General features: G+C 36.0%; 1 protein-coding gene across 4 annotated transcripts in view; it reads right to left on the minus strand.

Moving 5' to 3' along the window:
• Positions 1–25,572, minus strand: part of LOC150084511 (lens epithelium-derived growth factor-like) — a 316,821-nt gene that overhangs the window by 241,809 nt on the left and 49,440 nt on the right. For all 4 annotated transcript variants that reach the window (XM_090375260.1, XM_090375258.1, XM_090375259.1 and 1 more), the window contains exon 2: positions 23,911–23,987. In XM_090375260.1, coding sequence (XP_090231386.1) covers positions 23,911–23,987 — 77 coding nt within the window. The remainder of the gene's footprint in view (positions 1–23,910; positions 23,988–25,572) is intronic.

Here is a 25,572-nt window from a genome sequence, read left to right on the forward strand (position 1 = left end):
CCATATCAATCCCTTTCAGTGACGTTTGCAGGGTGATACCGTGTGCCAACCTCTTACTAGATTTGGACCTAATTACACAGGCAGATAACAATCAGAAACAGATAGCCTTGCTAAATATTGATAGGATATACTAAATGGTGTTAGCTCTTGAAAAAGTGCCATTCAATGTATCCAATTATCAATAATTAGCCACAATCATTATTTTATTTTATTCTATTTTTTATTTTATTGCCAATTATATGTTTATTTCTAGGGTATAATGAAGTAAACCAGCACAAGCTATCTTAGTCTTTATAGGTTCTTTTGGCCTATCAGCCCGCCTAGTACTTTTATGCTAAAGTTTTAACACACTTTGGAGTACCTATATGGTACCAATTACACTCTTACAGTAGTAATTACAGACTGATGTTGTTGTTATTTGGTTTTTAGGAGCATTAGCAACTAAGGCCATATTGCTCCGGGGATGGGCAGTGGTCATTCCCTGACCTTTCCGCATCCTCCTTATTTGGTGGTCACGGGCTCATACCCCGGTCTAATCAAGAAACACATGCTACGCACTGCTGCTCCTGCCCACATGGCTACGGAAGCATCACAGACTGATGTAATGTTTAATCTATAATTGATTGCATTAATCTGATCTGATATACCTTTTACATTCATTCCATTATTTTATAATATAGGGTGGCCACTGAAAGACTGAAGGGTTTGAAAAAGTCATAACTTGTTCATTTTTAATCTTTTTTATTTTCTTTTTTTTTTTACAGGTTATAGAGCATCCCTTGGAGATTAAAATGTGGTCACTGAAAGACTGACCACCCTTTCAGATTCTCCTGAAGCGATGTTCTGGCGATGCCTAGTTGAGCAGAGCAACGACGGGTAGAGGCAGATGGATCCTCAAGGACACTCTACCGTACAGCTTCCACCGCTGCGTCAGTGCACTTACGACCTCTTCCCGGAAGATCGCCGACTGATCCAGTTCTTTCAAACCAGGCGATTAGGTTCCGAATCATGTTATCGCTAGGACTTTAAAATGTTGCTGGTATTTTCTCTGAGTTTCAATAATTGATCTTTCACTGGAATAGAAAAACCCAACGAGTTTTACTCGTTGCTGGACATCATACGTAGCCATTTTAATCTCCAAGGGATGCTCTATAACCTGTAAAAAAAGAAAATAAAAAAGATTAAAAATGAACAACAAGTTATGACTTTTTCAAACCCTTCAGTCTTTCAGTGGCCACCCTGTAGATTAAATACATATATATATAAAATGTAGGAATACATTTCTTTTAAAACAAGATTAATACTCTACCAACAGGACTGCATTAGTTCTGACCAGTAGCCATGGGGATTTTCTTTATCCATAGTAACACATACACTTTCACTAGATTTTTAATCATTGATTAAGGTTTAATGCAGCAATGTTATTTTTGAAGGCAACCTGTGAGGTGATCCACAACTACCACCAGGTTAAAAAAGTGGGAAAATGACAGATGTCTTTTCCAAGGGCATAGGGCCAACTTACACACATGCCGTTGTTTTAAAATCAGAAAGGTGAATAAATTACTGATGTGGAGGATTTTTGAAAATAATACTTCTTCCAATTTATAGTTTTCAACTTTGTTTCCTTTCCATTGATCCCCCACCAGCAGCAGCAGCAGCATTCACTTAAAAATCAGAAAGGAGAATGTATCATTAAACAGAACAACAATTTGAAATTGCAACCACTTCCTTTTTTTTCCAATGAAAAATGCACCATGTTGGACGTATTCCACTTCATATTCACTTCTTCTTCTTAGGATTTATTCCGTTATTACAATGGTTCTTCTCAACCTAACATTGAAAAGTCATTTCTTTATTCTTTTTCTCCCATTTTCTTCTATCTTCCTAACATTCGTCCACCAGGCCTCTTCTATTCATAGCTGATCTCACACCCTCTTTACACGTCTTTCTTGGTCTTCCTCTCTTTCCTTCTCCATAACATCCATTCCATGGCTGTCTTGGGCAATGTAATAATCCACTCTCTTCACATTACCAAACCACTCCAATCTTTTCTCCTCTATTTTATCAATGATGGTTTTTTTTTTTTGGACGTTCATTGTATTCCTTATGAGGTCATTTCTGACTTTTTCAGTCCTAGACTTTCTTACCAATCTTCGCAAAAAAATCCATCTCACACCCACTAGTTTATTTTCGTCTTTCATTTAATTTTCAAGTCTCATAATAAAACACTTTGTAATATTACATTATATATTTGATGTTTAGTTTTGCTAATAATATTTTTATTCTACAGCACAGAATTGAGCATTCCTAAGCCTTTTTGCCTTCTATGAACCTTACAATGAACGTCCAAAAAAAACCATCATTGATAAAATAGAGGAGAAAAGATTGGGGTGGTTTGGCAATGTGAAGAGAGTGGATTATTACCCAGTCTTTTCTCAAGTTCCTGCACAGATGATCTGTCAGCCTGAATAATTGCACCCAAGTATTTAAATTGCTGTACAGTTTTCGCCTGTATTCCATCTAAATCCAGAACATCCTCACTTTGATTCATGTACTCTGTCTTATTAAAATTTACTGTCAGTCTCCATGTTTTATAATCTTCTAGTAACTTTCTGCCCATGTAATCTGCATCATCATCCTCTGCTACCACAACTTGGTTATCTGCAAACAGTAGATTGTAGATTATTTTGACTAAGGGGAATACCCACTGAACTACACTTCAGTGACAATGGTCTCAGAGCAACTTCCAGACTAAAACAAAATAGGTGACAAACAGCAACCTTGAAGTAGTCCTTTGGAAGACTTTAATTTTCTTGATAATTTTCAAGCATATACATCATGTGGAACAGCTTTTAAAATATTATTATTTGCCTTTTCAGGTTATTACCCATCAGCCTTTGTAATGCAATTCTGTTTGATGATGCAACTTACAAACCAGTATAATACTGGTTTTTCAGTAGAACTGCTTAGAATCTTAAGCTTTTAATAATAATCTAGTCATTATCTGATCATCTTCTTAAAAAAGTGAATTTGTGCAGTTTCACCAGATGTAATATGAATCTATTTTTTCTTTTATGATTTGTTTGTAAAATCCACTTAATTTACTGGTTTTTATTCAGTGTAAAATCTGCAGTAGAAATGGTGAATTGTTTTTTTCAATAAAACTAAAGTTGAACTTTATGGGCCATAAATGAGGATATCATAAACAGAAACAAATTAGCATGGTAATTTATTTTTACCTTCCTTACTTAGAGGGTGGATGAAGTACATAGCATATATTTTAGCAAACATTTGTGGCTAAGGAAGAATGTCTTTGTAACATCTGCTGTTCTTTTCTTTGCAAAGGCCTTGTGGGCAACAAGTCGTTTCAGTCAGCAAGATGAACTCTCACTCAATTCTACTGTTTAGCAGTTTTTGGCAGGCTAATGAAACCAATAAAATAACAAGAAAGAAAAAGCAAATCAGATTGGATTCTTGTGCACTGGGTGTGGGAAAGTCTTAGACAACCAAGCTGACGTTGCAGATGAATTAGGCGCCTCCATAGCCAGATGGGCAGGAGCAGCAGTGCGTAGCACACGCTTCTTGATTAGACTGGGGTTCGAGCCCATCACCACCAAATACGGAGGATGCGGAAAGGTCAGGGAATGACCACCGTATATTCCCGGAGCAATATGGCCTTAGTTGCTAATGCTCCTAAAAACCAAATAACAAACAAACAAACAAACAACAAGCAGATGAATTGAACAAGTACTCTGCACCTGTCTTTACTGAAGAAAGATACTTCATGCTGAGAAGAGGCTGTGCAAGTGAGGCTGAGTCATCTGAAATTAGTGATTTCGAAATTACTGTTCATTAGAAAAGCTTTTGAGCATAAAGGCAAGTAATAGCCTCCGCAGCTGAGTGATCAGGAGCGGGAGTGCCCACGCTCTTTGAGTAGACCTGGGTTCAAGCCCCTGACTGCTAAATACGGTCAATCTGCCAACCTGCACTGGACCAGCATTGCAGATTATGGTCCATTCCCTTCACATGAATTGTTGAGGAAGCTTCCATCCTGCAGTGGGTTGATAATGGCTACAGTTTACCTTTACCTTACCCAGTAATTTTGAGGAAGGCCACTAGGGGGTGTATTGAACCACTGAAGTTAATTATGAGGGCATCTTTGGACTCTGGAGGGATTCCTTTGGATTGGAGAAGTGACCAATGTATCACCAATACATAAAAAAAGTTCTAAGAACGAATTTTGTAACTACAGACCGGTCTGACTTCAATGGCAGGGAAATTCTTAGAAACAATGATTAAGAGTGTAATCCAGGGATATTTAGATAGACATGACATTCTGAATAACACACAACATGGTTCTGTTAAGCGAAAATCATGTTTAACTAAGTAAGCTATTTTGACACAGTTACTCATGAGCTGGATGTAAGGAACAATTTCAACAGTTTATTTGGATTTTAGCAAGGCATTTGACTCAGTCTCTCATAAGAGGTTATAAGCTGAAACATGTTGGGATTACTGGAAAAATTCTACGATGAATTGCTGAGTGACTGCAGTGCAAAGGCTGTGATTAATGGATATTCTTCAGACTGGTGTAAAGTCAGAAGTGGGACAATCTGATTTGGTGGAACACATTCAGCCATAATAATTCCTTTAATATCAAAGAAAACAAGAAGCATGTCTATCATTGTTAATTTTAACATGCTTGCTTTTTTGGTCTTGCTTTTGGGATTGTTTTGACTTCCATTTCATTGATTGTCTTTTAATTTCTCATTGTTTACTGGAGCAGCCAATTTTCATCGCAAATAATTACAGTTCTCAGAAAGTCTGGGTCTTCAATTTTTTTTTTTTTTTTTTTTAAACATCTTCACAAACTTGGAGTCTTCTTTCTTTGATCTTCATTCAAAATTTTTGGACCATCTTGACACACACTTTTCTCATGCCTAAATTTAAATTTTTTATATTTCTTTGTTCATTTTGAGTTCTGATGCAACCATTATAAATGTCCTTACCTGGTCCTTCACTGTTTTACACATTCATTCTCTCTCTCTCTCTCTCTCTCTCTCTCTCTCTCTTCTAAAAAAAATTTTATGCTAATCAAACACACGAGCTCTTGACATAGTATCTTCGCCATAAACTTGATATAACAACTCAACTTTCAGTTGGTGTTTTCTTTAGTTTTGTTAAAAATTAGGTTGATAAGTGTATTCGAGTGATCGACATTGATCAGCTTAAGTTCTGCAAAATTAAATTTTTCACTGTTTTCTGGATTTAATGTCATTCAGCAGCTCTGTTAATCCATCAAACATAACAAAGTAGCTGTCTTTGGCTCTCTTAACTTATAACTTCAGTTTCTTTTTAGAAATATTTGTAAAATCTATATATAGATATTAGATTCAGTATCAGTTGATATCTTTGTGGTATTTAGCAAGATATGAATTTTTGTCTAACAGAAAAAAAACTACTTCCTCTCTAAGTTCACCAGTTTTCTTTTGACTCTACCTTTGGACAGCCAGCATGCAGTAATTGTGTAATTACTGCAATTGCAGTAATTAGTAGTAGTAGTAGTAACAAGTGATGCAAGAAAGCAAGTGTAGGAGCTTATGCAGCATCAGCCACAAAACAAAAAAAAAAAAAAAACACACCATTCTCTCCAAATGCCTGTCCAGTTCCTCCATAAATTTATTTAACCTATCAACTTCCACAACAACAGATGGAAGTTTGTTCCAGCAATTAACCACCCGCTGGCTAAAGGCAAATTTCAGCACATCTATTCTATATCTATCTTTTCTTAATTTGAATTTATGCCCCCTTAAGTTCGTAATCTGAACAAGTGGAAGGATCCCATCAGAATTCAGCGTGCTCAACACATTCAAGGCCTTATACACCTCAATCAGATCACCATGCAGGTGCCTAGTCTCCAGCCACTGCAATTTGCAGAACTTAAACCTCTTTTGGTAAGAGGATCCCTTCATTCCCCTCACTAATCTTGTTGCCCTTCTCTGTACACGCTCAAGCAAATGTACATCCTTCCTAAAATGAGGCCTCCAGACCTGTACGCAGTACTCAATACATGGCCTGACCATTGCCTTATACAGAGGGGACAATCACCTCCTTTTCCCTGCTAGCAAAATTCCTATATATCATTGACAAAATCCCATGACCTGCCCTGGCAGCCTGTCTGCATTGTCCAGTAAACTTCATATCTGACTGCACAATTACTCCCAGGACTTTTTCATTTTCACCTTAAGTGTAGTACCACACAGTTGGTACATTTCTCTGGGGTTACTTCTACCCATATGCAGTACTTTGCATTTGTCAAGGTTAAACTTCAGTTGCCACTTCTTAGCCCATCTGCCCAAATTTTCTAGATCCTGTTGCAGTAGCAAACTGCCATTACTGTCATTAACAACCCTGCCAACCTATGCATCATCTGCAAACTTCGACACTAAGCCTGATATACCTTCTTCAATATCATTGATAAATATACAAAACAACAGTGGACCCAACACCGAACCCTGTGGGACTCCACTAATAACATTAGTCCACGAAGAGCAACACCCACTGATTACCACCCTCTGTCTTCTCCCACTCAACCATCCTTTTATCCATTGTAGCAACTTACCCTTGATACCATTCTGCTCCAATTTGTACAATAGTCTTCCATGCGCAACAGTGTCAAAAGCTTTCCTGAAATCCAAATATATGATATCAAAATTATTTTTTGCATCCAGTTCCCTTTGTAACCACATCATAATATCCTATCAAATTTGACAGACAAGACTTTCCCTTAAGATGTGCAAATGTATCCTTGGGGATACATTTGCATATCTCCAGTCCGTGGTGACTTCCCTGAGTCCAAGGATGCTCTCATAATTATGGCTAAGGGGTTTGCTTAGTTCCTTTGCTGCCGCCTTTAATATAACTGGATAGATTCCATCAACCCCCAGGTGCCTTTCTTATGTTTAACTTCAACGATTTCTCCTCCACTTTGCTCTCAGTTAATCTTCTGGCATTTTCCTTCCTTAATAACTCCTCACGTGTGAATGTAGATGCAAAATACTCATTCAGTTTGTTTGCTATCTGAGCAGGATCATCAACAGTCGAACCATTGATATCAAGTGGACCAATCGGATTCATCCCCTTCCTTTTAGAGCTTATAGGTAAAGAAATCCTTGCTATTTTCTTAGCATCCTTTGCCAAAGATTTTTTGTAATCTGCCTTTGCCTGCCTAACCTCCTTTGTGACCGCATTACAGACTAGCTTATATCTGCCATAGGCTTCTGAGTCGCTTGATAATTTATATGCATCCCATGCATTTTTCTTCTCTGTCACGAGTCTCATTTGTTCATTTGATAACCATTTAGGCCTAAACCCTGAACAACATTTCTTAACAGGTATGTAACTTTTAGTCGCTTCCACGATTAATTCCTTGAATGCTTCCCACTTAGAAATTACCATTGGTAACATCGTCAGTTGATCCCACTGTACAGAATTTAAAAACTTCTGATACCACTGTACTCACCTTTACGGAAGCAAAAACCCTTTCCTTTACCCCTGAAATCCAAATATATGATATCAAAATTATTTTTTGCATCCAGTTCCTTTGTAATCATATCATAATATCCTATCAAATTTCAGACAAGACTTTCCCTTAACAAACTCATGCTGTGTCTGAATTATTGCTGCAGTCTTGTCTAGATGATCCTGCAATGCATCTTTAACCAGTGACTCCATTATTTTACACGGGACAGAAGTTAAACTAACTGGTCTGTAATTACTCGTGTCAGCCTTCAATCCCACTTTGTGAATTATATCTTTAAGTAAATGCCACATCAGTACACTGTGATCACTGCCACCTAGTGGTTCTTTTATCTGCAAATTCTTAATACACGAATGATCACTGCCGATAACCAGATCAAGAGTATTACCCTCTCTGGTTGCCTCTCGAACATGCTGCTGCAGAAAACAATCATCTAATAAATCCACAAAAGTCTTACTAGTGTGTGAGTGACTAACCCACAAGTTCCAGTCAATATCTGGGAAGTTAAAATCCCCCATTATAAGACATTCTGATTTACTAGCCCACTCTATTTCTATGTACAATTGTTCATTGTATTCATTCGAGTCATTAGGCCTATAACACACTCCTACTCTTATTTTTGCTTTCGCAGTGCTTATGTCACATCAAACTGACTCAACAGTGCACTGTTCATCTATATCAGGACCGAGGAAACTATGGGCCGCATGCAGCCTGCCGCACATTTTTGTGCGGCCCGAGAGCTTTAATTTTATTTTCGAAAAAATTTTACTTATTTTATGCCTTTTGCGATGCCTTTTTTGAAAAATAAATTTGTGTATGTAATATATTATAGAATTTGTCAACTTGTAAATTGTTTTATCATCTCTGTATTGTTCAAATTGAGATATAATTTGAAATTGTGTGTGAATCGGAGCGAGCTAACGGGCACTTTAGTATTAGTATTAGTAACAGCCGCATGGTGAAAGAAAGCCTATGGCTTATGCTGCACCAGCCAAAAAAAAATATTATATAAAAAAAATAAAAAAAAAAAAAGGAAATTAAACCTATCATCCTATGCGCTTCCCTTACCCAAAAGTACTATCCAGATGACCTTTGAATTTCCCCAAACTGTCAGCCTCTACCACCCATGAAGGCAACTTATTCCAGTAATTTATAACTCGCTGGCTAAAATAAAACTTCCTGCAGTCCAATCTAAACATTTCCCCCCCGTAACTTGAATTTATGTCCCCTAGTTATAGCATCATTTATAATCTTGAAAATTTCATCCTCATTCATTTTACTGATGCCTCTCAGAGCCTTAAACACCTCAATCAAATCTCCTCTAAGGTGTCTAGTTTCCAAACTCTGCAACCCACATATTCGAAGTCTTTCTTCATAAGGACGCCCTTTTGCCGATCTCACCAGGCGAGTTACCCGTCTTTGCACCCTTTCAAGAAGCTCAATATCTTTCTTTAGGTGCGGTCTCCATACTTTAACACAGTATTCCAAGTGTGGTCTAACATAAGCCTTATATAATGGGATTATCACGTCCCTATCTCTACTTGCAAAAGTTCTATAGATCATCGATAGGACACCATGGGCCTTCCTTGCAACCTGTTTACAATGCTCAGAGAATTTCATGTCTGACTGTATCGTAACACCCAAGTCCCTTTCCTCCAGTACTGGATTTAGTTGAACTTCACCAAGTGAATAAGTTATTTTGGGATTACTGTTTCACAGGTGTAATACCTTACACTTTGTTGGATTAAAGCATAGCTGCCATTTTTCTGACCATTCCTGAAGTCTATCTAGGTCTCTCTGAAGAAGCTCAGCTTCTATAATGGTATATTTTGCAATTATAAACTAACTGCGCGAAACTATGGTAACAGACAACCGGTGATGACGACAACGGCTTTGCTGCGGTGGCGAAGTAATAGGATAGGACTGCTGACCGGCCGCAGTTCCAATCTGCTTTCTCTGACGGTCATTCCGCAGTTAGGTTAGTTTTTTTGCGTTATATTCGGTTATCATCTTGGTGCCAGTAGCGATAAAAATAATACTTGCGCCCTTTTAAAAATGAATAAAAAACAAAATTCAACAAGAGCATCGTGTCTTCAATGAAGAGTGGAACACAAAATATTTTTTTGCTAACATAAATAACAAGCCTATTTGTCTCATCTGCCGGGAGAGTGTCTCAGTGTTGAAAGAGTATAATATTAAAAGACATTTCACTACTAAACATTCCGAATATGGTGCCAATTTAACTCCGGAAGCGAGAAAGAAAACTGCCGATGGATTGATTCAAAATTTATCTAGACAACAAAATGTGTTTACACGGGTAACTAAGGAACAAGAAGCTACTGTAGAGGCAAGTTTTGTTATTTCTCATATAATTGCAAAAAGCAACAAGCCTTTTTCTGATGGAGACTATATTAAAGAATGTATGACTGAAGCTTGTGGAATTATATGTCCTGACATTAAACACAAATTTGAGAATATAAGTTTATTTCGGCAAACCCTAGTAAGAAGAATTGAATGTATCAATACAAATTTCAATGAGCAATTATTATCAGTATTAGAATCCATAACATGGTACTCGATAGCTCTCGACGAAAGTAACGACCAAAAGAATACTGCACAGTTCTTAATTTTCATACGGGGATGTTATTTTTTTATTTTAGTTAGTTGTTGGCACATCAGCTTCAATGAACCTACCAAGGTTTTTGCAGTACTCTGATCCAAGCCCCCGAGGCGGGATTCGAACCCGCGACCTTTGGGTTGCCAGGAAGGCACTTTACCCACCCAGCATAAGGGGATGTACCTCTAATTTTGAAATTATTAAAGAGCTTCTTTCAATGGAATCTCTTAAAAGACCAAACAACGGGAGCTGATATATTTGAAAAAGTTGAAAAATGCTTAACAAGATATAATTCACAATGGAACAAAATGGTAAGTGTAACAACTGGCAGAGCACCAAGTTTGACAGGTAAAAATGTTGGAGCATTAAAGAAAATTCAGGATAAAATTTGTGAAAATTATCCTGATTATAATTTAATTACAATTCATTGTATTATACATCAACAAGTATTATGTAAAAATGTGTTAAAAGTTGAACATGTCACATCTTGTGTTATTAAACTAGTAAATTTAATACAATCGAGGGGTCTGAAACACAGACAATTCATTAAAATTTTCTTCAAGATATTGATTGAATCCGAGTACACAGATATTCCTTATCATAGCCAAATTCGATGGCTTAGTTTAGGAAAAGTTCTTCGGCAAGTATAGTATCTTAAAAATGACATCATTCTATTTTTAAAACTGAAAAATATTATGGACTTTACCGAGTTAACTAATAATAACTGGATTTGTGATTTTGCGTTTACCCTGGACATCGTGACGCACTTAAATACATTCAACACTGTGTTACAAGGGAAAAATTGATATGCCCATGATATGGTAAAAAGTTTGAATGGATTTAAATTAAACTCCAGTTGTTCCTTTGACATTTATTAATTAACAAGGTAGACCACTTTCCAACCAAGAAGTTGCTGGAGATTCCAGAAAATAAATTGAAAAATATTGTTAAATTATCAACGCTTTGAATGACGACTTTTCACGAAGATTTGGCGACTTCCGAAAAACTGAGACAAGTTTGGCAATAGTGCACAACCCATTTTCAATAGAAATTGATAGTGCACCAAGTGAACTACAGCTTTGGGTTATATATCTACAGTGTGATACCGATTTAAGGGAATTGCACCGTCGTGAGGAAATCTGTAAATTTTACAATACTCTTAATTCGGGCAAATTCGACGAACTTAAAGATTTCGCCCGAAAAATGTTTGTTATTTTTGGATCAACCTACATATGTGAACAAACATATGTGAACACAAACAAACATCATGAATCTAAATAAAAATTCTTTATGATGAAGCATCACCGATGAACATTTACAAGCAGTTTTAAGAATTTCAACTACAAAATTAACATCCGAAATTAAAAAAAAATGGTAAAAGATGTAAAACAGTTCCATTCATCTCATTAAATTCTTGGTTGTTAGAGAATAATTTTTTTTATGTTATATTTCTTCTTCATGATAACAAATAATATATATCTAAAAAATAGTATTTTACGTGCGGCCCGCCTTCTTTTTGAATTCCTAATGTGGCCCTTCAGCCAAAAAGTTTGCCCAGGCCTGATCTATATCAACTGGATGCACTTCTTTTGATTTTATGTTTTTCTTAATTAACAGCATGACACTTCCTCCCTTCCTATCCTGTCTATCCTTTCTGTACACATTGTACTCCCCAAATTCCAATTCTGCATTCCTAATATCAGTGTGACACCACGTCTCTGATATCCCAACAATATCTGCGTTTGATGTCTTGACCAACACTTCAAATTCATTTACTATACTTCTAGCATTGGTATACATGCACCTATTGCTAGTTACCCTGACACATCCCATATACCCACCTGTTTCACGATGACTGCCATCAGTCCCTGAAACCCCAGCAACCCTCGCTCGAGGTCGCTACTTATTCTAATAGAAGGTTGTGCAAGAATCACCTTCACCTCTGCCTGCAGTTACTTTTAATCTATTAGTCTGTAAATCCCCCCTAGCTAGCAGTTTTCCAACCCACCTAACACTGCCTCGATAGCATCAGCAAATATTCTTGCACCCTTTCTATTTAAGTGTATCCCATCCCTGTAGGAGCAGTCTCTCCTGTTAACAAGCACAGACCACACTGAAAAAAATTGTACCCCTTGAGCCTTGCACATTCCCTCCAGGCCGAATTGATTGACAAGGCTCTCATCATGTACTCCCTCCTATCGTGTCTGGGCAGAATTGCAGACACTTTCAAATTTAACCCTAACTCACGACTTACTTTTTTGCAACATTGACCTGTACTTGTTAAGTAAATCTGCAGATCTTCTACTCTTAATGTCATTGTTTGCCCTTAAAAGATGATATATGCTTTACAACGTCATCAACTTTTGCCCCTGGCAGACATACCCAGGTCCTGTTCCATCTATCCGTTTTACACAATATATTCCCTGTCTCCCTGACAATAGAGTCACCAACAATAACTAGTTCCTTTGGGACCAACGCATTCTGCCTTGGAGATTGCCACTGTGTTGCCTGATGCCCAGTAATGAGCTCTGGCGTTGAGTTGGGCAGCTGAGAGCTTGACGGGCCCCTCATATTAATTTCTTCGAGGGCATCTACCTTACAAGCTCTCACAGACACCCAGTAGAACGCCGAGTTGATGCCCAATTTCCAGACACTCTCTCTCTCTACACCTGGCACACACAAAGACATCCTCCTTGGCTAGATCATGTTTTGTTCCAGAGAGTTCGGCAAACATTTCAGAAGTTACACATTTTTTAGGCTGTGATGCATTGGAGAATTGCCCCCCCCCCCCTCAGTCACAGCACTCCTGCCACTTTGTGCACGCCGCTTTGCTACTCTAGTCTGTGGCATGATATTTTTAAATTAATAAGATCAATAAATTTAATTAATTGTCAATACTATGCTATATAATTATACATTACAGCTACCTAGTTACCACAATTAAAAATTTGAATTCCCTACTACTCTATACAAAAACAATGCCTGCAAGATTCGAACGAAATAACGATTTTACATATATTAAGTAGTAATCTACAAAAACTCTATCTAAATTAAAAATAAAAATAACCAGCATAACTATAAGACTACGTATAAAGTACAATATAAAATAACAATTAGGTAAATAAAAAGGCAGACACATCGCTTTTTCGGAGCCTGTAATTCACAGCTGTAATTTTTAAAGAGAGTCAGAGCCCTCTTTACAAAATTACTGCATGCAGTAATTTTGTAAAGAGGGCTCTGACTCTCTTTAAAAATTACAGCTCTCTTTAAAAATTAATTGTGTGGAATGTGCAGACCCCACTTACTTGCATTGAAGCGCAATGGATTGTATTAAATTTAGTGTTTTGATGGATTGATAACACTTTATTTAACTTTGGGCCAAACTGTTTACTTGGTAATAATTCTTGGTGATTAATTTGAATTAATTACCAAGTACTTTGAATTTGTAGCACTACTTTAAATTTTGCAACCAATCCTAAATATTACTGATGCAGCTGAACAGTGTGACAAGTATAACCTGTTCATGAATTCTTCAATTACTTCACCATCCCAATCAACACATCGAACATACATAAGTATTACAGCTTTGTTAGCAATATCTATTGATTCATCCAACTGAAGAGTGAAGGATCTAGATTTTTCACTCGTTCTAACAGTTGTTGAAGATCATCGTTCAAAGAGTAGAATTCTCATTCGTTTGCTGCTTCCCCTCCCAGAATGGTCTTGCATGCATCTACTAAGAAACGCATAATTAAGCTTTCTGCTATAGCAAAAAGCTTTTTAGTTTTGGCTATACAGAGTGAAATTAAAAACAATGCTTTAAGTGCAGTGTCAGTTACATTACATATGTTAATACAGTGTTTCTCAACCTTTTTGTTCCTGTGGCACACCTTTAATAAAGACACTAAAATTTTGTGCCACACTACACATTACAATCACTACTACTACACTCATATATTCACAAATGGGAATTTATTTCCGTTGGGTGTATTTAATAATATACATATTATTTGTTTTAAATATCTCTTTTTTTGAACATGAGTTACAAAAAATTTAAAAGAAAATATGTAAAAAATTAACATAAATATATATAAAAATAAATAAAACTATAATTATAACATTTTAATCAGTGGTGAGGTTTGATGGGATCCACACAGTTTTTTTAATACAAGGATTTACTGTGGATAGGCTTACTCTCAGCTCCTCTTCTACCGACTTTAGTCTCTCTTCCTTTTTTTGTTTATACTCCGGCATGACCACCAGATCAGTAGTGTTTACAATAAATCATCAATACAAACGTTAATTGTATTTAGCAGTCATGGAACTCCGGTTCATTCAAAGAGCATGTAATACTGCACTCTTGCTACTGACAATCAGCTACGTCAGCCCTAACCTCAGTTAAAGCAAAAAATCCTGTTTTGCACACATAAGAAGTGGAAAACGGCAATAAAATTCTAATTGCCTTTTCTGAAATTCGTGGAAATTCATTTTGAATTTTGATCCAAAATTTGCTAATATTAGTGTTATTAAAGTGAATTTCCAGCAACTGGTCACTAAGGATCTCAGCCAATTCTTCTTGCAGACTGAATTCTAACATTGGAAGGTTTCTTGTTGTAAATTGGTCTCTTATCCACAAATATTCTTTTGGTATCAAAGGGATGGGAAATAACGTACAATTTTTGTCTTTAACAGCTCTAATGTTTCTCTCATAAAATTAATTATTTTAGTATAATTCAGTGCAGCAGAAATAAACGAATTTTTTGTTTGAATTTTTTTTTATTATAAAACTTCAGTTTTTTTTTTGGGTTTTTTTTTTTTTTTTTTTTTTTTTTACATTTTCCATGGTACTTGAAGCCTCCTCGAGGCATACAGGCTGAGAAACACAGTGTTAATAATTAATAACATATGGCTTTCATACTCATTTTCTTTTCTTGTAAGAAGACTGGCATATTTTAATACTGCAACTATTTTGTATCAAAATGTCTTTTTAATTTTGGTTAGTTTCTTGACCTCATTCTTTGCTCTGTTTGCCATGCTTTCTCAGGTTTTTTTTTTTTTTTTTTGCCTTTTCTATGGCACTTGAAGCATACTCGTGGCACACAGGTTGAGACACACAGTGTTAATAATTAATAACTTATGGCTTTTATAAAAATCAACTTGTAGCTGTTGTAGGCTTCAGTACTATTCACTACTCTGTAATTGTCCCATGCTATCTTTTTCTGCTCTATCTGACTGCCAGCTCTGTAATTTTTCCCAAAGGTGAGTTTCCCTCCCACTTTTTCCAATCAAAGACTTTCATCATGTTCTTCGGTCTGCACATTAATCCCACTCTCATTATACCTTTGCTCGCACCACACAGATTCTATGCTGGCAGATGTAATTTCAGACTAGTGCTCTTTTCGCACTCAGGCTGCTTTTGATAAGAAGTATGACACTGCCACTCCTATCTTCCCTGTCTTTCCAAAATACATTATACATACCATAGTGGAACTCTTCATCCCCAATTTACTGGTGGCACCACATTTCTATTAGTGTTATTATTATGTTAGCGTTAGATGTCCTAACCAGGAGTTCAAATTGGGCCATTTCATTGACAACACTTAACAACACTGCATACACAGTTAAGATCCAAGTATTCTTCTACAGTTTACTACCCTGACACACTCCTTGAAGTTATTTTGGCTTGTTTCCCTATCTTTCACATCCCACTCATTTGAAATGTTGCTACAACCAGAACATCTTGCCAACAATAGCTGTTGTGACAACAACAAGAATTCCTGAGGTGAATGCAAGCATTGCTTTGACCCATCACATAAATGCAGATCTATATTACCCTTCTCCTCCCTAACTAGCAGTTTCCCTGAACCTTTAAAGTATCCTCAATGATACTGGCAAAAATCCTTGCACCACCTTTATTTAAATGAATACCATCTCTACAAAATAGATTCCTTCTATTTGCAAGTGGGGGCCACTGATAACCACCCCCCAGTCTTGCAGAGTCCCTCAAGTCTTGAGTTAATCTACATGAAATGTGTTATATTTCTATAGTAATTAAAACACAAGAAAAAATAAGTAAAGTACATAACAGATTTATTCATAGCATACTATGATTAATTACCTATTTACTTTTCACTTAGTTAATCACAGAAAAAGAAAATTTTAAAGAAATTGAATGTGCCCAAAATATAACACTGTGAACATTAACTTTTTTTTTTTTTTTTTTTTCCACCCAATGTTTCATAGCATAAACTGTCTTCACAATGGGTTTCCCTGGTACTGCCCTACTTTCAAATATATTTTATTGGAATTTATGCAGTTGGTAGATTAATGTTTTAGCAACATCGTTGCAATGCCAAAATGTTGATCTGCTATTTAAAGCATTCTCATCTGTTAAAAAAAATGCAAGTTAATAAGCTTTTAGCAATGTCATATTTGTTTGAAAGTAGTACAATAGCAGGACAACTCACAGCATGTTCAACTTCATTAATGATAAAGGTGGAAGCTAACTATACAATCCTAGCTAGAATAATTTGTCAGCATGACATGGTTTGGTTATTATGTATCATTGGCTATTATGTGTCACACGTGTGACATCCCACTCATCTTTCACTAAAAAGAGTATAACAGGTTGATAACACCTAATGACAATTTCACATAACCATATTACCACTCCTATAGCTGGTTGACAAACACTCACAGAATACTTAACTAGTGCAACTAAGTAAGGATTAAATGAAGTTACAAGAAATTTTTCTGAAAGATAATCAAAGGAACTTAGTTCTAAAATAGTTCCTTTTAAGCTGAGGTGAGTTCAAGGTGCAAATGCTATATTTGAGTTTAAGATGAATCAGCATACTGATTTATCATCAAAATTATTTGCAATGGGAAGGGGGCATAATCTTTTTATAGTGATCCTAAATATCGTCAAACAAGAGATCAATTTGGCATTTGATACCACTGTTGGTAAGTGGTGCCACTTCAAAAATTTTCCTTTACTTAAATAATACTTGCCATTGCAATAGTGGCTAGCTTCAAAAATTCTTCTCCAATGCTTCCTTCATTATGTTATTTTCCAGGCAAACTCAATAAGGCCACATTCCTTTCTCCTAACTAAAAATGCTGAGTCAAAACGGTATTAAAAATAGGGAAAGAAGTGGATCAGCAAGGAGATATGATTTTGGAAGAATCCTGAAACAATGCCAGCATACAACTGTGTACTCATACTCGTAGTTTTCTTGCTAAAAGTGTGGTAAATAAACTAAACTCACACAAAAATTACATTTAGTATAAGAATGTTTTTTTTATAACTGCTATCAATGAAACCATGTAGCACCAAACTAAAACAGCAGACTCTTAGGGCACATAAGCTGTCCTTCAAATGGAAATTTTCTCTTTATCCTTCCAAAAGCTTAGTGCTTTGTTAAACACAGAAAAAAAAAAAAAAAAAAAAATCTGAAAAAAATAAAGTTCTGCAAAGAAAAAAGCACAGTGAAGGTTACAGAAAAAACACATTCAAAAAACATTTGGCACATTATGAACAAGTTCATTCTGTAACACTACCTTGAAACATTCCATTTGCTTTAATAATTAGTAATACAGATTACAATGTCAACACACCTGTCATATCTTGGCTTATAACATCTTTGTAAAAATTTGGGGAATTTGAAGATTCCACTCAACATCTTATATAAGGCTTTGAAAACTCCCAAGCACAAAAGGTTGAAGAACCTATAGTACTTAATACCTTGTGAAGGTTGAAGGTTAAGAAAATAAAAAAGGTACTTCTTGCCATTAGATTTGAATTTCTGTAGACTAATTTTCTGGAAATACATGTGAAGGGAGATTGTTACAGAAAATGGAAGCAGAAGGAATAAATGAGGAAGAAGAAAAGTTGGTTCTGCAAGTTTGAAATTAGAGAGTAAAAAGGATGCTAACTGGTTGCAGCAAGTGTTTGGACTGGGTTGGAAGAGAAGGGGAATTACAGAAACCAATTATGAAGAACAGTGCCCATGGAAGTCTCTTGTGAAGGCATGCAGCAGAAAGAGAACATCTATGAAACAGAGATTGGAGAGACTTTGTAAGAAAGGTATCATTGATTAACAAACTGCCCCCTTTTGAATGGAGTCTAAAAGACTGAGAGCAGTTATGGGGACACAGCCGCATAAGTGGGAATTATATTCCATGGTAAGACAAATTTGAGATTTATACACATTGAGTACTTGTTTAGAAGAAAATCTATTTCTGTTTAGAAAACTTGTTTAGAAGAAAAGTCAAGATCAAAAGAGAAAACCCAGTTTTTCAGATGCAGAAGAAAGCAATATTTGATGTGCGTCACGAGAGATTAAAAGTCAGAGCAATTCCAAATAGAGATATGTGATCAGGTATAGATATCTGACTGTCAGGAAAGATAAGTATGGGGGCAGAAGAATCCTTTATGCAGGATATAGGAGAGGAATGAGTTTTAGAAGAATTGAAATCAACTAAGTAATCTTTGCCCCAATGAAGTAGTAGTAGTAGCAGTGGCATTTAATGCAAGAAAGCAAGTGTGTGAGCTTATGCAGCATCAGCCAAAAAAAAAAAAAAAATCACACCATTCCCTCCAAATGCCTGTCCAGTTCCTCCTTAAATTTATTCAACCTATCAACTTCCACAACGACAGATGGAAGTTTGTTCCAGCAATTAACCACCCGCTGGCTAAAGGCAAATTTCCACACATCCAATCTACATCGGTCTTTTCTTAATTTGAATTTATGCCCCCTTAGGTTCGTAATCTGAACAAGTGGAAGGATCCCATCAGAATTCAGCGTGCTCAACCCAATCAAGGCCTTATATACCTCAATCAGATCACCGCGCAGGTGCCTAGTCTCCAGCCACTGCAATTTGCAGAACTTAAGCCTCTCTTGGTAAGAGGATCCCTTCATTCCCCTCACCAATCTTGTTGCCCTTCTCTGTACATGCTCAAGTAAATCTATATCCTTCCTAAAATGAGGCCTCCAGACCTGTACGCAGTACTTAAGGCGTGGCCTGACCATTGCCTTATACAGAGGGATAATCACCTCCTTTTCCCTGATAGCAAAATTCCTATATATCATTGACAAAACCCCATGACCTGCCCTGGCAGCCTGTCTGCATTGCTCAGAAAACTTCATATCTAACTGCACAATTACTCCCAGGTCTTTTTCATTTTCTACCACCTTAAGTGTAGTACCACGCAGTTGGTACGTTTCTCTGGGGTTACTTCTACCCATATGCAGTACTTTGCATTTGTCAAGGTTAAACTTCAGTTGCCACTTCTTAGCCCATCTGCCCAAATTATATAGATCCTGTTGCAGTAGCACACTGCCATTACTTCATTAACAACCCTGCCAACCTTTGTATCATCTGCAAACTTCGACATTAAGCCTGATATACCTTCATCAATATTATTGATAAATATACAAAACAATAGTGGGACACCACTAATAACATTAGTCCACGAAAAGCAGCACCCATTGATTACCACCCTCTGTCTTCTCCCACTTAACCATCCTTTTATCCATTGTAGCAACTTACCCTTAATACCATTCTGCTCCAATTTGTACAATCGTCTTCCATGCGCAACAGTGTCAAAAGCTTTCCTGAAATCCAAATATATGATATCAAAATAATTGTTTGCATCCAGTTCCTTTGTAACCACATCATAATATCCTATCAAATTTGTCAGACAAGACTTTCCCTTAATAAACCCATGCTGTGTCTGAATTATTGCTGCAGTCTTGTCTAGATGATCCTGCAATACATCTTTAACCAGTGATTCCATTATTTTACCTGAAACAGAAGTTAAACTAACTGGTCTGTAATTACTCGTGTCACCCTTCGATCCCCCTTTGTGAATTGGGGATACATTTGCACATCTCCAGTCCGTGGGAACCTCCCGAGTCCAAGGACGCTTTCATAATTATGGCTAAGGATTTGCTTAGTTGCTTTGCCGCCTCCTTTAATATAACTGGATAGATCCCATCCACCCCAGGTGCTTTTCTTATGTTTAACTTCAACAATTTCTCCTCCACTTTGCTTTCAGTTATTACAAAATCATTAAGTATCCTGCTACAATTTGATAACCTTCTGCCATTTTCAAACTTTAATAATTCCTCATGTGTGAATGTAGATGTATTTTTTATTTTTTATTTTTTGGCTGGTGCAGCATAAGCCATAGGCTTTCTTGCACCATGGGGCCGTTACTAATACTAATAGATGCAAAATACTCATTCAGTTTGTTTGCTATCTGAGCAGGATCATCAACAGTCGAACCATCGATGTCAAGTGGACCAATCAGATTCATCCCCTTCCTTTTAGAGTTTATATAAGTAAAGAAATCCTTGCTGTTTTTCTTAGCATCTTTTGCCAAGGATTTCTCATAATCTGCCTTTGCCTGCCTAACCTCCTTTGTCACCTGATTACAGACTAGCTTATATCTGCCATAGGCTTCTGAGTCGCTTGATAATTTATATGCATCCCATGCATTTTTCTTCTCTATTACGAGTCTCATTAGTTCATTAGATAACCATTTAGGCCTAAACCTTGAACAATATTTCTTAATAGGTATAAAACTTTTAGTAGCTTCCACGATTAATTCCTTGACTGCTTCCCACTTAGAATTTAAATGTTGGTAACATCGTCAGTTGATCCCACTGTACAGAATTTAAAAACTGTCAGAGACCACTGTACTCACCTTTACGGAAGCAAAAACCCTTTCCTTTACCCCTGATGGTAATTAAATCTTTAAGTAAACCTACATCAGTACACTGTGATCACTGCCACCTAGTGGTTCCTTTATCTGCAAATTCTTAATACACGAAGAATCACTGCTGATAACCAGATCAAGAGTATTACTTTCTCTGGTTGCCTCTCGAACATGCTGCTGCAGAAAACAATCATCCAATAAATCCACAAAAGTCTGACTAGTGTGTGAGTGACCAACCCACAAGTTCCAGTCATTATTACCCGGAGATCAGCATGTAAGGAACTGGTAGTAAAAATTCGAGAAGTTGAAACTGTGCAGGGCAGAATTCTCACACTGGAAGTGGAATGAAACATGCTATAATCATCAAAACTATGGATAGCATTATTATCAACCAATGAAAAAAGACCATTAATACACAGAGGAAAAGAATTTTTTTTTTTTTTTTTTAGTAGTTGTTGGCACATAGGCTTCTGTGGCCATAATGCACCTCCCAAGGTTTTTGCAGTACTTTGAACCAAGCCCGAAGCGGGAATCGAACCCGTGACCTTGGGGTTGCCAGGCAAGCACTTTACCCACCCGGCTAGCCCGGTCGGCAAGAGGAAAAAGAATAGTAGAAACAACTGAAACTTGGGAAATACCAGCATTGGTGGAGAGGTTAGAAGATGGAGGGCAATCTACCATGCAGAGGGAAACTGGATACCCATTTAGAAAAGACAGATGGCAAACCATAAGATGAGGTCTTATACCAAACATGATCAAAAACCTTTGAAATGTCAAGAGGAACTGTTCAGTGTCGCCAAATCTTTACACAGAATTTATGCCTAGTTGGGTAATATAAGCCAACATGTCATCAATGGATTGACACTGGAGGAATCCATATTAGCAATCATTGAGCAGATGGAAGGTTTCTACATAGTTTAGGAGTTACAAATTAATGTATTTCTCCATTACTTTAGAAAGGGTAGAAGTAAGCACAATGGGACGATAATTGGATGGGAGAGATTTGTCGCCCTTTTTAGAACTGTAGGATGTGGGCAGATTTACAAACAGAAGAAAAAACACAGTGGAATAAGAAAGTGCAAAAAGGCAACACAGAATAGGAGTAAACTCAGACGCACAAGTTTTGAGAACAAGTAGAGAAATACCATCACGATCTGGTGCTTCCTTGGTATCAACACTATCTAAAATTCTTCTGACATCTTATTAGTATTAGTATTAATAGTGGCAAAACTGATGCAAGAAAACAAGCTTATACAGCATCAGCCAAAATATATATATATATAATTCTCATTTCAACTATCCATCCCCTCCATTAGTTTCTAGTTCTTCCCTGAATTAATTCAAACTATCCCCTTCCACAACAATGGATGAAAGCTTATTTCAGCAGTCAAACACATGCTGGCTTAAGACAAATTCAACACATCTATTCTGCAATCATCCTTTCAATTTGAATTTTATGCCCCCTCAGATTTGCACAGCCTGAGCAAGAGGAAGAACCGATCAACATTGAAAATTAATCAATTTAATAAATAGAAATTTATTAAATTGATTAATTTGCTGTGACATGCGTGCAGGTAGACAATTCCTCAAGCTTAATTATAAAAAAAAAAACCTTGTGCATAATATAATCAGCAAGGAAGTGTTAAAAAGGAGAGCATACCAAAAAATTAATTCTTCATTCTTATAGTAGCCTCTTAATACTCTATACCTGGTGTTTTAAAATTACAGTAACTCCCTCGATTTAATGGACCCCGATATAACGGGGTCCATTAAATTTAATGGCTTCGGATTTAATGGACATACAGTAATGCACATATTAATCTCAGCCATACTATTTTTTTTAGGTTATACAAAACTTCAGTGTTATTATTAATTAAAAATTAATAATAATTACCTATTTCCAATATTGTTTTGATAATTACCTACTTTTATTTTTATAATCAAATTCAGGAAATTGTAGTCAGGAAAATGTTTTTTATTCTTTCTGAAAACGTGTTCAAATAGCTGTTTTCCCAGATTACAGATAAGAACAGGTGGCGACTTGCAAGCTGAATGTGACTTGGGACACTAAACTGCAGGTCTACCGACTCGCTTTGTTTCGGTCTTAGTCTGCCTCAAGCTATCGTGCAGTCAGGTTGTATACAGAGTGTGGCTGTGATTTCTGAATTGTGACTTCATTTATTAAATAATTTTGCAATCCTTACAATTTAAAATGGCATCAAGTGATAGAGGAGTTAAAATAAAGTGTGTGAACTTAAAAAATGTGGCAGATAAATTAGAACAAGGCATCTCAGTAGCTTGTGTTTGTGAAATTTACGGCATAAAAAAAAAAAAAAAACTATTTCTGATAACCATAAATCAAAGGCCAAATTGCAACATTTTTCTTTAAAATAGTGTTGACAGCTCTAAATGTGGTTCTACAGAGGGAAGTAGAAAACACATGAAAGTTGAGCAAGATAAAAACTACATTAAGAACAATAAAAAATGGCTCCCCCTGCCAGGTTACATTCGATTTAACGGACACCACTTCTCCCCTATTAGTTCGTTAAATCGAGGGTTTACTGCATATGCAAAAATTTCTGCAACATATTCTAAGTGTCCAAACAAAAAAAAAAATAAATAAATAATAAAAAAGAGCAATAGCTGTTACAGAGCTATTATTGCTTTTTTCAATTTTTCAAAAACAGCTGTGAAATATTTATTGATAAAAATAATAAAACAAAAAAGAATAAGCAGCCATGTACCTAACATAAATAAACCATTCACTAGGTATGCATGTGCTTATTCTCATTTAATCCTTTGGTAGCATCCACAGCCATTTTTATTTTAAATTAAAATGGTCAGAGCTCCATACCAGTTCAGAAAAACATGTTTATACAACTTTTTTTGTTATAATTCAGAATTTTCTGCACATATTTTTGTAACACTCTATATATGTATAAAATCTGTAATACGTGTAAGTCATATTACATGTCATCAAAATTTATCAAGACCTATCTATTATTTAAATTAATGATATACAAGTCATACGTTTCATGGGTTCCGAAGAAGAAAACTGGATATTTCTTCACATTCCCTTTTGCTTCTGATAAAGCTTCTTGTTCAATCTGTAATTAAACAGAAGAGATTAAGATTTATAATTAACATGCTCGAAATAATAAAACCCATTTATCAAAATTTAGAAATTATTTTAAGATATGACAAATTTATCATAAGATTATGTTCATTAATTTTTTTTTTTCTTTTTGTCTGCGTAAACTTTTTTTTTAACATTTTTTTTTTTTTTTTTTTAAACACGAGTGCACAAGATTGCCATTTAATAAAAAAGCATAAATAAATTTTATGATTTAAACCAGTGGTTCTCCAACTGTGTAGCTGCAAAGACATTAAGAAGTTTGGTATATGAAAACCTATTTTAATTTGAATTTATTTTATGAAAGGCTGGGTAAATACTGAACAATTCCAGCCTCAGCCAGTCAGAGTACAAGCAGAAATTTATTTATAAGGACATGATAATGATATAAAAATATAAAACAAAACCAAAACAGCATTCCTGGACAGCTATAAAAAATTTAAATGCTTTATATTAATATTAGTTTGTTTATTGCTTCTTTAATTGGTATTAAAAGTGGCCATGAGAGTTTTAATTTGCCTATTTCGACTAATTTCCAGGGGAAATGTTTGTTTGTTTATTTGGTTTTTAGGAGCATTAGCAACTAAGGCCATATTGCTTCGGGAATATGAGGTGGTCATTCCCTGAACTTTCCACATCCTCCATATTTGGTGGTAATGGGCTTGAACCCCGGTCTAATCAAGAAGCGTGTTATGCACTGCTGCTCCTTCCCACCTGGCTACGGAGGCGCCAAGAGGGGGAGGGGAAATGTAGTCAGTTAAGTAAATTTTAACCTGACAGTGGTGTTTCCTGATTAACCTCTGAAAATAACATTCCTGTATTAATCAACGATTAGAAATCTGAACTTTTTTCTAGCTTCCTACAGTCACTTTTACTGCAATAGTTTCAGAAGATAATTTTCTAATGGCTTTTAGAAATTGCACCCAAGAACTTGTCTGGTGACCTGCCATCATCTCTGCACTATCTGGCTTTTGCTTGAAGAGAGGCATGGTACCAAACAAGCATCAATGCTATGTTTGTTAATACGTAGTTTCAAGTTACTTGTTTTTCTTCTCCCTACTAGTTCAATAAACAAATCCAATCCAGTCTTACACTAGTTGTTTTTGAAATATTTAGTATTGTTTTCACATAGTAAAGATGGGAAACCTGATATTCTCTCAAGATGACTGCTAAGCTGCAGGAAAGCAAGATACATAGTTTTCAAATTTCAGGTGTTGTAAAATAACCAATTTGAAATAAGCCCGAAAACAGAAATAATAGTATCAAATACATAAATATTATTAAAAAAACATATTCTATATTTTGTTAACAATATTTATACACAGAAATACATGCACACATTTGAAAGTTTTTTTATTTACTTCATGTCAAATTGCTAAAGAGACTAAGGAAAACCCCAATCAACTATAAGTCAAGGAAACACAACAATTTCATTTCTTAAATTGCATAAGAAAGGTGTATCTATAATTATAATATCTCTATTTTCGGCAATTCATACATTCAAATACTGGTTAGTAAGTTTTAGTATTATAATGGTTAAATGAATGATGCAAGGAAGA

Source organism: Mastigoproctus giganteus, chromosome 6 (genome assembly GCF_048544385.1).
Source record: "Mastigoproctus giganteus isolate SK-2022 chromosome 6, ASM4854438v1, whole genome shotgun sequence".
Taxonomy (NCBI): Eukaryota; Metazoa; Arthropoda; class Arachnida; order Uropygi; family Thelyphonidae; genus Mastigoproctus; species Mastigoproctus giganteus.